Source organism: Dermacentor albipictus, chromosome 3 (genome assembly GCF_038994185.2).
Source record: "Dermacentor albipictus isolate Rhodes 1998 colony chromosome 3, USDA_Dalb.pri_finalv2, whole genome shotgun sequence".
Lineage (NCBI taxonomy): Eukaryota > Metazoa > Arthropoda > Arachnida > Ixodida > Ixodidae > Dermacentor > Dermacentor albipictus.
In genome coordinates, this window is record NC_091823.1 from 29,333,176 (window position 1) to 29,351,003 (window position 17,828).

Below are 17,828 nucleotides of genomic sequence, written 5' to 3' on the forward strand. Positions count from 1 at the left end.
TCCTTGAGGACGTGCTACAAATTCCTAATGTTAAAATAGAGCGTATACATAGGCTTGGGAGGCCATGCGAAAACAAGTGCCGCCCAGTCATACTTAAACTAGTTGATGGGCGGGACAAGATAAAGATTCTCAGTAACTGTGGCCGTCTCAAAGGGACCCCTTTCAGTATTTCTGAGGATTTTTCGCCTCGTGTTCAGCTATTAAGAAAAAGGTTGTGGGAATGCACAAAGCAAAACAGGAACAATCACGATAAAGTGGTTTTAACTTACGACAAGGTAAGAATTAACGGCAAGCTGCACAGGTGGGACGATACACTGAATAAGGCAGTCCCTATGAGTGACAAGTGACCAGGCGTCGTAAACAGTACGAGCAACATATCAAAGCGCAAACAGAACAAGAAATCTTTGGGCATGCTCCTTCCTCCACGAGAGCTCACCATGATAAGTGCTAATGCTAGGAGTATAACGAATAAAACTGTAGAACTAGAAAGTTTACTTTTAGCCTTTCGTCCGGACGTAACACTCCTAACTGAAACTTGGCTAAGCGAAAACATCTCGGATGCTGACATAGTACCAAGCTCTCACATTATGGTCAGGAGGGATCGTGGCTCAAGAGGGGGTGGCGTAGCAATTATCTTAAAAAAGGGAATAGACTTCACTATTATTCCTCACGAGACGAGCGTAGAAATGGTCTGGATTCTTGTTCATTTGTGTGAATGCAGCCTACTAGTCGGTGTAGTCTACAGGCCTCCTAGCGCCGATGTTTCGTTGCTCCAGTCACTGCATGAATTTCTTCAAATAAACACCAAACGCTACAACAAGATTATAATGTGCGGCGATTTTAATCTGCCCACAATAGACTGGGAACAACTGAGCTCACTACTGCCTTGCGAACAGTCTGAAATGATGCTTGAAACTGCGTACTGCTTTAATCTCGCACAGCTTGTGCAGATACCGACACGTGTCACTTCCAGTTCCAGCACCACACTTGACCTTGCTTTTGTTTCTCAAGCCATTCTTGAAAAGGGCCCTTCCGTGGAAGTTTTAGCCGGAATATCCGATCACAAGATTATCCTCTTAAAATGTAACTTTGCGTTAGCACGATCGCGCGAACCTATGAAAGAATTCTTAGATTTCATTAACGCCGAAGACGAAAGCATTCTCGACTACTTAGAACAAGATTTTGACACTTTTTCTCAAAAACAAAGACAAGGTTTCCTAGGCGTCAATGAGCTGTGGCTGCACTTTAAGAGCGCCGTGCACGAATGCATCAAAAAGTACGTTCCTAAAAAGCGGAAGAAAGTCAACCGAAAAAACCCGTGGATTACTCGTAATATCCTGCACTTAAAGCGTCGATTAAAACGTTTAACATGCTGTCGGTCAAGCCACTCTGTTTTGGCATCCCTCCGAGCAGATCTTAGATCCGAATTAAAATTAAGTAAATACCATTTCTTTAATGTCAGAATGCACAACTTTTTAAAAAACAATCCAAGGAAGTTTTGGATGCATATATCGAAGCGGAACAGTCTTGTAGACAAGATAAAACTGAATGATGTCGAAGTTACGGACACTCAGCGCGTTGCGGAAGCTTTTAACAAGTTTTTTTCGTCAGTATTTTTACGTGAACCCACCCAGAAAGATGATACTCATGGCGTTGGTCTCAAGCTTCCAGATCTTGTCATATCTGAGGAAGGCATATTTTCGTCACTGCTAAACTTAGATCCAAAAAAATCTGCAGGTCCTGACGACATACCTAACGCTTTTCTTAATCGGTACGCCGAATGGTCCGCGAAATACCTGTTCATAATATTTAACGTAAGTTTAAACGAAGGGGATCTGCCTAACGACTGGAAAGTCGCCAAAGTAGTCCCAGTTCACAAAAAGGGAGACAAGCTTAATGTAGAAAATTACAGACCTATCTCCCTACTCTGCACCGCTTCTAAAGTTATGGAACACTTTATTTGTAAGCATTTAAGTTCCTTTTTAGAAAATAATGACTTCTTTAGTGAGAGTCAGCACGGATTCAGGCGTGGCTTTTCTACCACTACGCAGTTACTTCATATGACTAACGAAATACTGGCAATCTTGGATCAAGGTGGGCAGGTAGACATTCTCTTTTTAGATTTCGAGAAAGCCTTCGATCGGGTTTCACACAAAAAAATGATGATACAGCTAAACAGCATCATACGCAACGAACAAATTTTGCGTTGGCTTGATTCGTACTTGACGCATCGAAAGCAATTTGTCAGCATAGGTGCTTCGAATTCATCGCTCGCCCCTGTACTTTCGGGCGTTCCACAGGGCTCGGTTTTAGGGCCACTTCTTTTTCTTATCTACCTAAATGACCTGGCTTGCAAATTTCCCGTGCGGTGTCGCTTTTTTGCGGACGATTGTATTGTTTACTCGAGCATTCAATCTGTGGATGACCAATCTAGCTTAACTGACTATCTAATAGCAATACACGACTGGTGTATCCAGTGGCATATGACCCTAAACATCTCAAAATGCGCGCACATGGTTATTACACGTAAAAAAAATCCGCTAATTTGCACTTACACGATAAATAATATGGACATTAAACAGGTAGAGGAATTCACATATCTTGGAATTACAATTGATTCCAAGATGAGCTATACCGCTCACGTTAGGTATGTTTCTGCGGCAGCAATGAAAAAGTTATCGTTATTAAAGCACCGTTTAAAAAACTGCACTAGTGCTACCAAATTAACTGCATATAAGGCAATTATTAGGCCAACACTCGAGTATTCCGATATAGTCTGGGACCCTCACACAAAGGCTGGTATAGACATTATCGAAAGAGTACAAAAAAAAGCTCTTAGATTTATCTACAATGCTTACAATTGGCGCATTTCAGTCACCTCTTTAAGGTTGCGATCTGGGCTCCAGACACTAGAAACTCGTCGCAAAATGCACCGTCTACAAGCAATGTATAACATAGTTAACAACCACACTAAAATGAGATTTGACAACTACATGCAATTTAACAAATCGCGACTGACCAGAGGTAAGCACAATCAAACAATATTATTGCCGCGCGCTAGAACAAACGCATATCTTTATTCCTTCCTGCCCAAGACAATTCGCGAATGGAACGCTCTTCCGCAAAGCGTGGTCAACTCAGCCACTCCAGATTCCTTCTTATCTGCAGTACAGACGTGCTTATAAAGTCATGCATTCACTGTACCCTTGCCTGTTACAAATTCTGATGACTCATTTATTACGCCTTTGCTATTGGCAGCAATGTGACGGCATCATTGTATTTCTTTTGTGTATTTGCATATGTTTACTTTGCCTATTAGAGTGTTTTTTACTCTTTTTATTTTTTTTATCCCCTTGAGGAAAAAAGTTTGAAATCACGTGATGTTGTACCACTCCTGCCTGGGCTTCCAAATGGAAGCCGGCAGTATTCTGAAATAAATAAAAAAATAAAACTCTGGCGCTGCGATCTTCAGCCTCCATAGAAATACTGGTTAGTACATGGATTTGTCTGATATTCGGGCTTGTGGCAAGTGATGTCTTTGTCGCTTTGTTTATTGCGCTTTATCTTCCTTCATGGTCCTGAATTTCCAACTATTCGATATTTGTATAAGTACACAAGGCCCTATGAACACGCGTAATCGCTGCTGATTGCAGTGGTTCAGTCTGTCGAGGTTTCCAAGTCAAAACGGGAGCAGCGTCTCAACGCACTCACTTGCCCTCGATGAATTCACTAAGGTTGTTCAATGCCGCTTGTCGATGCATGCGCCCATGACGTAATGGTTTCAGTATCAGGCTTCCGTACAGTACGTCCTGTGTTCGAATCCTGCCGTTGGACAACCTAATGGTGCTAATTTAATTAGTTATAACACACTAGTTTGTTTAAAATGATAACTTTACAAAGTCACCAAAGCGTTAGAATCCAGAAGGGCGAAGTTTAGGCAAATCTATCAACTAACCAGTATTTCCACTCTGGCTGAAATACCCCGCTTGTAAATCCCGTAGACAGGAACGCCAGAGTTCCATCTAGTTATTATTGTACGAAACTCTATGGGACACACAGGATCCCTCCATGAACAACACGTACTCTCTAAATGGCAGTATATACGGCAGTAGGCATGTTCTAACGGAAGTTTGTAAATAACGCGAAATGGCTACATTGTAGCCTTGAAGCATATGTAGCTTAGAAGAACTTCTTGTCGGGCGAGTTGGTGTATATTAGCAAGCAGTTTTATAACTGCACAAACGACCACAGAGAGAGAGCACGCAAGGACTGCGCCTGTCCTTGTGTGATCTCTCTCTCTCTCTCTCTCTCTCTCTCTCTCTCTCTCTCTCTCTCTCTGTGGTCATTTGTTTGCGCATTTATAAAACTGTTTGCCTTGAGACATGTTGGTTGGTGCGCATGAAATCCACGTGGCTAAATGTAGAAGCCGGGAATAAAACAAGCTTTTGAAACAAAGTCCTCAGTTACCTCAGCAGTTTGATTTATGCTGCATTTATGATTTACTCTTTCTCAGCATAAACATGGTTGGTAATGGACATTGGTTCACTCTCAAAACAAGTTTGCTTCACGTGCGAACACCTCCGTTCTTGTGCCACAGTTTCATACGGTCAAGTAGCGTCTGAAACGTGCCAGTGAGCAGACGTTGGTTAAACCGGCGGCAATTCGGGGCGAGATCTTACGATCGAGCCATACATGTGTATTTGCAAGTTTGGTTCGCAAGATGAGAAACATTAAACGGCACACGTGTGCGACACATTTCTCAACACATCGAAAGAGTGCGGTGGTTTAACTGTAGAAATGACTATTTAAACATCAGTGTAGAAGCAGAACGTTACAGAAGTTGTCGAGTGGAGAGCAAGGCATGATCACCCACACAGGACCGTACTATAAGATGACGCACCTGATCATGCAACCACATGCTTTGAACATGAACAAGCAGTGCTTGTACATCAGTTAAAAATCGATATTTATGACAGCAAGCGTGAGATAAGGTTAAGAATGAAAACAAATTAATTTCCATCGCGCGAAGCGAACGGGCTGTATACGTTATGAGATACGCAGTAGCGCATCGGCTTTCAATCGATTAGTGTACCACGTGAAACCACTGACAGCGAAGCAGTCAAATTGTACGTGTCTTTTTGGGATCGCTTGGCAGACCGAACGTGCCGCACATTATAAATTGTACGCGTGCGGTAGGAATTAGGTCGGCGAATATCATTATAAATCATCCACGTGGATTCGCATCGCTTTCTTATCAGCCATTCGTACCGAGTGGGTGGCCAGCGCGCTCAGCGGACGACGATCGATTACCGAAACAAGCAATGCTCTTCATGAGGGGAAGCAAGCTGATGCGGCAGAGTCGACATGATAGCGAAATGCATTTATCTTTCCTTTTTTTTTTCGTACGCGACTTCACTTTTCACGCTGTCGCTACGGAAAACATCAGTAATCCTCGCGTGATAATCAAGGAACTTTCTTATGGCTATGGAAATGGCATTATTATTTTGTAATCACTTATGTCAATCTGCCGCATGAGCGGCTACCTCGTGCGCTTTGCAAGCCAGTGGGTACAGATGTAAAAAAGAAAACGATTCAATATTCTGAGAAAAACTGACGATGGTTCATTACGCTGAATTTTATCATTGACTTCGGGCCCCAACCCTGTGCCTAGCGCTGCGCACTCAGCAGTATGTTCAAGACTACTTTCAAACGGCAACGCACCTTTAGCACATTTTCTCCGCCACCTTGATAGGCATCTGACACGCGCTTTCGACACACAAGCAGAATTTGGCTCGAACAAGCAACATCGGCAAATACTCCTCTTTTCTAACCACTTCATAACAAAGCTCCACGTGACACTCCTATGACTGGAAAACCTTCATTACGCTGAAGTTTACGAATCCAGCTTCTTGGCGAGAACACGTAGGTGTCGGTATGTAACAACGAGCTACGTTGTGCGTGCGAGGGCTCATAACTTCGCATGGCAGCCCGGGATTCCGCTGCGATGATGAGAGGCCCGTAAATAGAGTCATGCTCCAACGTTCCTCGGGGAAGCTGCCGGACAGACAGCGAACGGAGGAAGCGAGCGCGCAGGGGTGTCGCACTCACCGGTCGGCGTGTAGAAGCCGAAGCGGTTCACGATGCTAAGCAGCATCATCTAGCTAGGCCTCGCTGGCGGGCTTCCCGCTGGGTGAATCGGCGGGCGAGCCCCGCACGCCCCGTCGAGGCATCCCGGCTCCAGCGACTCTCGAAATATCCGCACTCTTACGGTGGTAGCCGCCATTCCTGCCTGCTCCTCCTCTGGGGGTTATCTCGCAGCAAGTGGCAAAATCGCGGGCGAAAAACGGTGCAACCCTTCGCGTCCGACCGCTCGCGCCGTTCGCTTGCGGGGGCATTCTTCTCGAAGGAAGGGCAACGGCTCGGCGGATTTCGGACCGGGAAGCTCGGAGCCTCGACATGGTGGCAGGCCGCCGAGAACGAGGGAAGGGAACTGGGCGGGAGGTGGTTGTCATGGCGACGGCGGTTGCCGGGCAACCCGCGCGAGTAAAAAAGGGGCGAATAAAGGCGTGGTAGGGAAAAAAAGAAGAGAGAAAAAGGGAGAGGATATCGCCACATGATGAGACCGTTGGCCCCTGGCGTGTGCGCGGGGCCGCGTGGTCGCCGGCTGAGTTATGCCGATGACTGGAAAGCTGCGTAACAGCGCTGTCGCGTGGCGGCCGCGGTTTTCACTCTCGACGGGCTTGATGAAACAAAATGCTTCCGGGTGTGAATTAGCGGGCACAACTGAACACTGCGCTTACGAGGACGTAGAAGCCAGTGCCAGACTTTGTCTCCTTCGCTTCCGGAATGGCTGACGTATTTTTTTTCTTTTTTTTTATCACGGGGTTTCACGTGCCAGAACCACTATCTGATTATGAAACCCACCGTAGTGGGGCGACTCCGGAACTTAGCACCATCCGGGGTTCTTTAGCGTGCACATAAATCAGTATACACGGTTGTTGTCGCATTTCGCCCCCAACGAAATGCGACTGACGTGGCCGGGAATTTCCCTGGGTGCTGTCTTATTATTATTATTATTATTATTATTATTATTATTATTATTATTATTATTATTATTATTATTATTATTATTATTATTATTATTATTATTATTAATTTACAATGAAGAAGTTCCTCCGTGACACTACTATCGGCGAACATTTTCGTTAATTCAAGGAAGTTTTAACTCAAGGTGTAGCTTTAAAGTGGCTGAGTGGCGTGTGATAGTCAAGTAACTGTCAGGCCAGAATGAAATGCGAACAGGGAACGTCTGCCTTTGGGTACGTGCTGCGCCGCCTAACCGAGCCCACTGTAAACTGCTGCACAAGCGCAGTCAAGTTATGAAGTTCGCGAGTTTATGTCCTACTCTTATATTCTCGACCGTCGCTCACTTTATAATTGCGACATGACGGCGACGAAGCGTTGTAAGCCTCTGCTTTTCCGCTGTGTTGTTCGAGCAGTGTATGAAACAGAACGCTTGTAGCGCTCCGTCAGCATCATATCGAAATTATGATAACGTGAGTGACGGTCGGGAAGATACGAGCAGGACACAAACTCATTATTTCCGTAACTTAACTGCGCATGTGCAGCAGTTTGCAGTGGGTGCACTCAGACGGCGCAGCATGTTCCAAAAACGACGCGCTCACTGTTCGCATTTCATTACATTGTGATAGTAGAATTTGATATTAGAAATTGTGTTGTAGCGTCGTTGAGTGCTTTCTCGTGAGCATGCGATGCTCTACGTGGAACTTCTTTCCGTGTGTGCCGCATACAATTCTACGAGTCTAGACAAAGTCAGGCCGACATGATAAGGGATGTTTCCCATAGGCTCAAAACAAAAAAAGAAAAAAATGAAACACTTGTGAAAAAGTTTCTTAAATATGGTGCAAGAAGCTCTTACAGTGTTTTCGATAGAAACAAGATAGAATATGCTCAGGAAGAGGCTAGTCCTCTCATTACACACCATCACGATAATAACTTATCTCATTCCTTTCGTATGCCAAATGTTCGGTCAATTCTTCCCGCCAGCTTCACGTTGAGTCTCGAAAACCTTTTGCACTTACTTCATGTACAACTCGACCCACTTACACTTTTTACAACAGCTGCTTGTCGCGTACGAAATCATCTTCCAGAAAAAAACACTCGTGAAATAAACTTATCTGTGTTTTAAGTTTGCACCTAACACGCTCGAATATAGATTTCTGTCTTTTTTACAGGGAGTATTAGAAACTGACACAGAACGTGTCTTACGGTCAAACCACACTAAATAGTTTTTGAATGCCGTATAGAAGTGATTTCTATAATTTCTTTGTGTTTTAAATTTTAGAACTATATTAACTTACTAAAGCGAAGCTTTCTTCGCCTGCTATCCTGTGTCTACCATCCTAGTCGTCTTTTCACCGAGTAGATTCTTCGACACTCTTAGAAAAAAAGAAGGGACAAGAAGCATGTCCGGCGGTGGGATTTGAATCGGGCCTCCCAGGGCAATACTGCGGTGCTCTAACCATTTGGTCACACTTTGGTTCCTTTCGTGGTATTTATTTCAGCCCCACATGACTCTTGCAGAAAACTAACAGATCAATAAGCCAAGAACTATCTTCCTGTTGGACGGCAACGAAGCCGCAGACATGGCAGCATTCAGTTCCTATTCATGATCGAAACGTGCTGCTCAAGTCACGGTACGTCTTCACAAGGAACACTATAATGTGGCGGTAAGGATAAGCCCCTTACCAATACGAAATACCAATCTGGACAAAATTCAATTCGTCCCTACAGATATCTTATCTGGATGATCATTCGGTCGAAATGAGTTGCTGATGAAAATATAGGTTCGGCATTTTGATTCAGCATGCGTGTTCTCCACAGGCTATGCATTCAAATGATTTGAATAATATCAAAAGGTACATCGTCACAACAAGTTGACACCAGATAGCGCACGGAAGGAGGATTTAGATCAAAGTGTTCTTGGTACAGTTCGTTGAAGCACATCCCAAGATAAGATGGCATCTGTGCAGCTTATAGCGAAATGTTCAATTGCGTCGGCTACATCTCACAAAAGCGAAAATTTATGGACGTCATGAAAATGTATCTTGAACGTAGCCAAGTCCCGGTAGGCAAGGTTTCAGAATGTAATTCAGAAAAGAACGTTAGGCCGATGTATTTGACGCTCACTAGCCAGTACATGCTGTCCTGGCAGACCGAAGTATTTTGCGCGGTAAAGTAGTGGCGGGAACAACATAGATAGTAAATCACCGTAAGGGGCTTTTTTTTTCGTAATGCACAGTACAAATATTCATTTGGAAACCAAACTGTTAAAACTCTAACCAAGAAATGTACTTCACGCATAAACCCTCAAAGAGATGGTCATAAAGAAAAATTCGGTGAAACTAGCGTGCTATATAGGTAGAACAACCACCAGGTCGACCTGAAGAAATTTTGGCCTATAGGGCGAGAACTGTCAGGAAAAAAAGAAGTAGCGAGAGGCCAACTGCCACCAACATAAATGTACTAGGTCCATCCCACCCGCGCTAACCGGCTTTAAAAGATTATCTCGTCTCATAGCTTCGTAACTAGGCCGCAATCGTACCAACGCCAACTACCTCTTTCGTATGATAGCCATGTGTTGATTATGATCGTGATTTGCCTACTATGGCGCATATCCTAAGAGATTGGCCGAGAAGTGGCCTGTTAAATTGAAATTAATAGAAAGAAATGATGAAATACATGCTAATATATGAGTTGTCACATTGCGTATGTCACGGGCGTGCGAAAGCACATGCGCGCGCGAGTGGTGGTTGTGGTGGTGGTGGTGAATTGTAGCAACAGGCGGGTTTAGCCTGGCGAACAAGGCCGGCAATTGCTCCGCCCGAGCGTCTAGCACAATACCGCTGAAGGGCTTCACCATATGTCCATCAAACCAGTTTCTCTTAAGAATTCGATGAGGAGACGTGAAGTTTCTTTGCGGGCTATAACTGATCCCTCGGGAAATATAAGGTGTTGCAGGCACGCATGCGGAAGGTCCTTGTTTTGAGCGCGCGAGTGTTTCCCTAATGATAAATGCGAAGCAAGCAAATGTCCAAATTTATAGCATTTCATTAACCATTTCGTCACGAACGAAATCTTCGCTTCTCATAGATTCCAAAATCTGCGTGCGTGTATATATATATATATATATATATATATATATATATATATATATATATATATATTGTGAGACGAGGTTTAGGCAGCCAGTCTCTTCTTTATTCTCCCGAGACAGAGCCCCACCACCAGGTCCCAAAACGGTGATGATGAGTATGTACAGGTGAGAATATGAAGCGTATGAATAATGCTCACACTAATTTCCCCGCACGCGCAAGCGGCCAGCCAGGCCGCGACTTAGCCAGGAGGGGAACGCCGAACGAATCGTTTTAGGCGCGAAACGTGGACGATCTCCGAACCACGACAACGATGGTCGGAAGAAACGTCTACGGGAGTAACGCGATAGTTCACGGGGGATGTTTGTTCGTTAATAATATAGGGTCCAAGAAAGCGGGATTCAAACTTCTCGCACAAACCGGGTGCACGAATAGGCGTCCAAAGAAGCACTTCCTCTCCGGGACGAAAGGAGACGTCGCGACGAGAGATGTCGTAACGTTGCTTGCGATCTAGCTGACTGACTTCTGTGTTGAAACGAGCACGTTGACGGCATTCCTCAAGTCTCGAAACGAACTGTTCGGGTGTACTGTCTGAGGTGTTAGTTGGAGCATTGAAGAAAGCGGCGTCGATGGTGAATGTCGGTGAACGGCCGAAAACTAGGTAGAAAGGTGAGTATCCCGTAGTTCGTTGGATAGCGGTGTTGTGAGCAAAAGTCACGAAAGGTAAAAGTTTGTCCCAATTGTCGTGGTTTGGCCCGATATACATCGATATCATATCTATTAGTGTGCGATGAAATCGCTCGGTTAAGCCATTTGTTTGTGGGTGATATGCGGATGTCGTCTTATGAACTGTGCCACAAGCTCCGAGTACTTCTGCGAGCATTGTTGACATGAAAGTCTTGCCGCGGTCGCTTAACAGTACACGAGGGGCACCATGGCGCAGCACAATGGCATCTAGAAAGAAGGTGGCGACGTCGGAGGCTGAACTAGAGCGTAGAGGAGCGGTCTCTGCGTAACGTGTGAGCTGGTCAACAGCTGTCACGACCCATCGATGACCCGCTGGCGTTATGGGCAAAGGGCCGACTAGGTCTATCCCAACGATGGCAAACGGTGTCTCGGGACATGGGATGGGCTGTAAAAGCCCAGCAGGAGGCGAAGTCGGTCGTTTCCGCCGTTGACACTGAACGCAAGAAGCGACGTACTTGGCCACAAAGGTAGACATGCCTGGCCAAAAGAAACGGCTCCTAACGCGGTGGTATGTTTTGTGGAATCCCAAATGGCCAGCAGATGGGTCGTCGTGCAAGGCTTCAAGGACTTGTGTGCGCATCGAGCGTGGAAGAATAGGTACCCAGCTGTGTCCGTCGGAGTTGTATATGTAGCGGTACAGCACATCGTTGTCAAGCTTAAATAGTCGCAGTTGTCGACGTAATCTGGCATTTGGTGCAGATGTAGTTCCGCACAGGCGTTGGATGATGCTGTCGCAGTAGGGGTCAGAACGTTGACACGAGGCGAGGTGAGAGAGGCGATTGGAAGATAACGTGTCAGTAACCGTGAGAGGTAATAACGGTAATAACGGGAGTGACGACTTAGTCTCATCATCAAGTGGCGAGCAATGGAGAGATGTACTCGAAGCTAATAATGACAGCGGGCAGCGAGAGAGAGCGTCGGCATCTTGATGCTTTTTCCCAGACTTGTAGACAACGTCAAAGTCGTACTCTTGTAAGCGTACCACCCAGCGACCAAGTCGTCCGGACAAATTTTTGATTGACGACAACCAGCATAAGGCGTGGTGGTCGGTTATGACCGTGAAATGGCGTCCGTAAAGATATGGTCGAAATTTTTGGATCGCCCAAACTACTGCGAGACATTCCTGTTCTGTGATCGAGTAATTCATTTCGGCAGGTGTTAGTGCGCGACTGGCATAGGCAACAACTCTCTCTCGTGAGGTGGTATCCCGCTGTAAAAGTACAGCACCGATCCCATGGCCACTAGCGTCGGTGTGCAAGCAAGTTGGTGCGTTGTCATCGAAGTGACAGAGGACAGGGTCGCTGGTTAATGCCTGCTTGAGGGCTTGGAAAGAAAGTTCGCATTCATCTGTCCAAGGGAAAGCAGTGCCCGACGTGAGCAACTTGTGTAGCGGCGACGCCATGGCTGCGAAATGACTGATGAAGCGGCGGAAGTAGGATGCCAGTCCTAAGAAACTTCTTAATTGCTTTTGATTTTCAGGGCGAGGGAAGCGATGCACGGCAGCAACCTTTTCGGGATCTGGTCGAATGCCATCTTTGCTGATAAGATGGCCCAATACTTTGATGTTCTTTCTGGCAAAATGGCATTTCTTTGTGTTGAGTTGGAGGCCAGCGTTGGAAATGCAAGTGAAAACTTCGTCCAAGCGCTCAAGGTGCTGACTAAAAGTTGTAGAAAAAATAACGATGTCATCTAAATAGCACAGACAGGTCTTCCACTTAAGGCCACGTAAAACTGTGTCGATCATGCGTTCAAATGTTGCAGGGGCATTACATAAACCGAACGGCATGACGTTGAACTCGTAAAGTCCGTCTGGCGTTGCAAAGGCTGTCTTGTCCTTGTCCGCTTCGTGCATGGGGATTTGCCAGTATCCGGATCGGAGGTCTAGACTAGAGAAATATTCCGCACCCTGGAGGGAGTCAATGGCATCGTCAATTCTTGGCATCGGATATACGTCTTTGCGCGTGATCTTATTAAGGGCTCGATAATCGACGCAGAATCGTACGGAGCCGTCTTTCTTGCGAACCAGCACGACAGGAGACGACCAAGAACTGGAGGATGGCCGAATGATGTCTCTTTTGAGCATGTCATCAACGTTATCCGCAATGATTTTCCGTTCTGCGGAAGACACGCGATACGGGCGGCGGCGTACAACCGAACTGCCTTCGGTTTCGATGCGATGTACTGCGACGGAAGTGCGCCCCAGAAGCTTGGAGTGGACGTCAAATAAGGCTCTGTGTTTGTGCAGGAGTGCCAGAAGGTCTTCTTTCTGCGCAGTGGTCAAATCGGGATTTATCGCGGCCGTTAAAGCAGCGGCAGCAGTGTGATAATCAGTTGTGGTAGACAAAGGTGGTGATTCGGTGTGAAGCGGTACCAGCGAAAGAGGTTCGGTGTCAGTAAAGCATGTCACAGTAGAGCCCTGGGAGAGCACAACTGGGGAAGAAGTAGGGTTATGAACAGCGACTGAGGCTCTACCGTCCTGAAACCGTACTAGGCTAGGAGCAAGGCTAAGCCCACCAGAAATGCTGTAACCACTCGGTGCAAGGAACACATCACCATTAATAATAGTGTCGGAAGTCAGCGTCAGAATATGCTCAGTGCCCGCGGGAATGAAACAGTCGGTAGACGTGACAAAACGCAGGCTGTGATCATTGACAGAGCACGAAGATTCAGTGTCTGTCATATGAATAGTTCGCTGACGGCAAGAGATTAAAGCTGAGGCGGAGGACAGGAAGTCCCATCCCAAAATCATCGCGTAAGTGCATGAAGACAGCACGACGAACTGAATGTGGTGGAGGATGCCATCAATGAAAACGCGCGCAGTGCAAACACTGGAGGGCTGAACAAGAACTGCATTAGCACAACGAAGGGGAGGGCCATTATACGGTGTCTTCACTTTTCGCAATCGAGAACACAAGTCAGCACTAATAACGGAAAGCGATGCACCTGTGTCAACCAAGGCTTCGATTCGGACACCTTCAACAAACACCAAAAGTACATTTGACGGGCGCTCCGGAGGCGTTTCACGTTGTCCAAAAGATGCAGCTTCCCCTCCTGAAGCTGCACCATTTAGTTTTCCGGGCGGTGATCGGAGGACGAAGTAGCCGGTCGTAGAGGGGAAGAAGAGCGCCGCATCGGTGATGGAGAGCGACGACGCGGGAAACGCGATGAACTGGTAGTGTTGAAATCCTGTGGAGATGGGGAACGTGGTGGATAATAAACGTAGTCAGAACGCCGACGTCGTGGTACAGGGCCAGAAAACTGATCCCTTTCAAAGCCGTCATAGCCACGTCTTTCATCTTGCTGACGGCGTCGGCAAAACCTGGAAATGTGGCCACGGATGCCGCAGTAGTAACAAACCGGTCGAGGTGGGCTCCACGCGTTATAAGACGGAACAGGCGATGGTCTTGCAGTGATAGGATTCAGGGACATGTGCGGTGCAGGTGCCTGTTGTGGTGGCTGCTGGGGGAGTGGCGCTATAGAGGCAACCTGAGCGTACGTTGGCGTATGGATAGGGTGCGGGCTCGTGATTTGCGGGCAGGTCACGGCAGCTAGCTCTTCCCTCACGATATGGCGTAGGCCGCCACCAGGAGGCGTGAGACGGACCTCAGGAGGGTTTGACGAAGCTTGGGCGTGCAGTTCCTCACGGATGATGGAGCGGATCAAAGCACGTAGCTCGCTGTCGTTGGACGCCTTGAAATCAGATGTGTCAGGGTGTAAGCGGAGCATATGAAGGTCATCGAGACGCTGACACGTACTGATGATGTCGGCGACGGTAGTGGGATTCAGCACTACAAGAGCATTGAATGCCGCAGTCCCAATACCCTTGAGCAGGTGGCGTACACGGTCACTCTCTGCCATCGAGGTGTTCACGCGGCGGCAGAGGGCGAGGACGTCCTCTATGTACGAAGTGTAGGACTCGCCTGAGTGCTGTACACGCTCAGCAAGCTTCTTCTTAGCGATATCGGAGCGGACAGACGAGTTTGCGAAAATCTGGCGTAGCTGGTTTTTAAAGATGCTCCAGTTGACCAAATCGAGCTCATGATTGTAAAACCATGTTTTCGCAACTCCGGTTAGGTAGAAGGCGACGTGAGCAAGTTTTGCTGATTCGTTCCAGTGGTTAAAGTCACTCACGCGCTCGTATAGCTCCAACCAGTCTTCAACGTCGTCACCTGGAAGCCCAGCAAATACCGGTGGATCCTTCTGAGGGGTGGTGACTGTCCAAGAAGGGGTTCCCGCAGGAGTCGGCAAGGTGGATGTCGTGGTACTGGTCTGCTGGTCTTGCGACATGGTCGAGTGCAGTTGGTAGAGGCGGCGACCCGAGCGGAGCTCCAGGGATGTAGCGTAGGTGAAGCTGGAGGGAGACCGGGAGCGAGAGGGCGAAGGGACCGGACAGCACACTCCACCACTTGTGAGACGAGGTTTAGGCAGCCAGTCTCTTCTTTATTCTCCCGAGACAGAGCCCCACCACCAGGTCCCAAAACGGTGATGATGAGTATGTACAGGTGAGAATATGAAGCGTATGAATAATGCTCACAATATATATATCATAGCATAGGAAGCCAACAAACAAAGAAACCAAGGACAAAACAGGGGAAATTACTTGTACTTACTAAGGGAATTAAGGAACTGATAAATTAATGGAAATGAAAGTGGATGAAAAAACAACTTGCCGCCGGTGGGGAACAATCCCACGTCTTCGCATTACGCGTGCGATGCTTTAACAATTGAGCTACCGCAGCACCGTTCCCCCACCCACTTTCTTTGGTATTTATGTGTTACTACTAAAATTAACCCTGGGAGTACTAGCAACGCTACCACTCACAAACCTTGGCGGCGGTTGTGGAACAGCCTTTCCGCCGCAGGCGTCACGAGTACGTGATCTTTCCGAGTGAAGGTAACTGGTCAATAAACCCACACGTGCTACCTGAATGCATCAATATTGCCGGATTCGACACCCTCGTTATGTATGTATATGCAGGGGTATATATACAGGTTGTCACACATAACTTGAGCCAAAGCTTTAAAAAATGAAAGGCACTCCGGACGCGAGTTGAACCGTATGCATACTTTTGGCACTGGCCTCGAGTTACTCAGGCTATTTTTTTATTTTCCCCTGAACTAACGGATGAGTTATGTTTAATAATTCAACTTTTTAAGTATTGGCTGCAGACCCCAAGTGTGATACGCAAAGTTGTAGAGCACCTTGAGAAACCTCTCAATACATTGTTTCCAACACGATATATCTCACGAGATTCTTTTTTCCGCATTCCAAAGAAAGCCCGCGAAGTATTAAAAAATACCTCGTGACGGAGCGCTTGCGCGCTTTTATTGTGCCGCTCTCAAACGTGCGATGGATGAACAAGGTCGGCTGCAGCGAGACTGACCCGCCCGCGACAGGGCGTTATGCCTGGTGCAGGTATCTGGGCATGCGGTTCTCATTGCATGATGGTGCAAATGCATGCTGCTGGCCGAACATTGCAGAAGCGATAAAGTTTTGAACTGCTGATTCATGAAGTTATGAGCAGCGTCGCGCACCGCCAGATTCCAGCCTAACAGGCACGAAATGATCACAGAATGCTTATTATAAACTGAAAAAAAGTTCGTTATACTCAATTTCAGAAAACTTTTACATCGTTAAAACGATTTTTGATAAACATAAGCGGTTCCGAAAACGTTAAAGGGAATTACGATCATTTCTTTATATCAATTAGTTCGTTATAACCCTATTTCTACTACACCCAGAAATGTAGGACATGAAACGCGCGAGAGGCCTATTGCCCTCTCTCGGTGGGCGCCTGGTCGAAGCTGCTTAACTGAATGACACTGCAGTTTGAAAAATCAGAGCTCCCTAACAAACACAATTATCAATTAAAGTTTGACTAATGAAAAAAACCCATATGGTCACGTACTCGGAAAGCCTGAACTCAGTGGTAAGAAAGCTCTAGGTTCCTGAGCAGTTTTGTTATTAAAGTGAAATCTATTGACGGTCACCGGCGGACACCAAAACGACTCAAGGAGTGAGTTCACACATGCTATCGCTGCAAAGAATGCGCACAAATGTATGAAAAGACCCGGGTAAAATGCGAAAGGCAGGATATAAAATAGGAGGAATAGATAGCTTTGTCTCTCCACTTCCCGTCCAGGGAGGGTAACCTCTAGAGTGAATCGAAGGGAACATATGAACTCCAGTGCCTCAACATAAATCAGTGCGAGAGCATTGGGTCGGGTTGTCAGCATACTAGCTGACCCCAGGTCGCCTCGTCTCCCCCGGCCCCCACCTACACTTCCCCCAACCCCCCCCCCCGGCCCCGCTTCTTCTTTCTCTTATTTTTTTTACGTGTTAACAGTATTTACTCTGGCTAGGACTATTTAAAGCTTGCTACCCGTTACAAATTAAAAAGGTTAGCCGGAATTCATCATCATCCTGTAGTTTCCTTCTCGGCAGGACATTTCTCCATGCACCCCTCTGAACCTTTGCTCCAATCAATAAGACGAAACAGCGCAAGGCTTACTGCGTGTAACATTGCTCCAGCTCTCACTTGACTGCTTCTCATTATGGGAGAAAATGAAACGTCCAGTTCGTCGCACCTTCCTTCACGATATGTGTCTGTGTAATCGCGAACACGTTCTTTGCGATTTTCTGAATGAGGTGACTGTGCTCCTGGGCAGAGAAGACTTTTGTCAAGTGTTAAGCGCTGTGTTTTGTGTATGTTGTGTATTCGTGTTGTGAACTGTGCCCATCACTTTATTTTTTATCCTGTCCATCTGAAGTCATCATCATCATCATCATCATCATCAGCCTGGATACGCCCACTGAAGAGCAAAGGCCTCTCCCATACTTCTCCAACTACCCCGGTCATGTGCCAATTGTGGCCATGTTGTCCCTGCAAACTTCTTAATCTCATC

At 46.6% G+C, this 17,828-nt stretch overlaps 1 protein-coding gene across 4 annotated transcripts in view; it reads right to left on the reverse strand.

The window, feature by feature from the left end:
• Positions 1–17,828, reverse strand: part of LOC135921677 (solute carrier family 35 member F3-like) — a 244,997-nt gene that overhangs the window by 40,694 nt on the left and 186,475 nt on the right. The window contains exon 1 of one of the 4 annotated variants that reach the window (XM_070535332.1): positions 6,109–6,699. The exons of the other annotated variants lie outside the window; for them this stretch is intronic. Within the exon in view, the coding sequence (XP_070391433.1) occupies positions 6,109–6,157 (49 nt within the window). The 5' untranslated portion in view covers positions 6,158–6,699. Of the gene's footprint in view, positions 1–6,108; positions 6,700–17,828 lie in introns of those variants that run through there. 4 annotated transcript variants of the gene reach the window in all.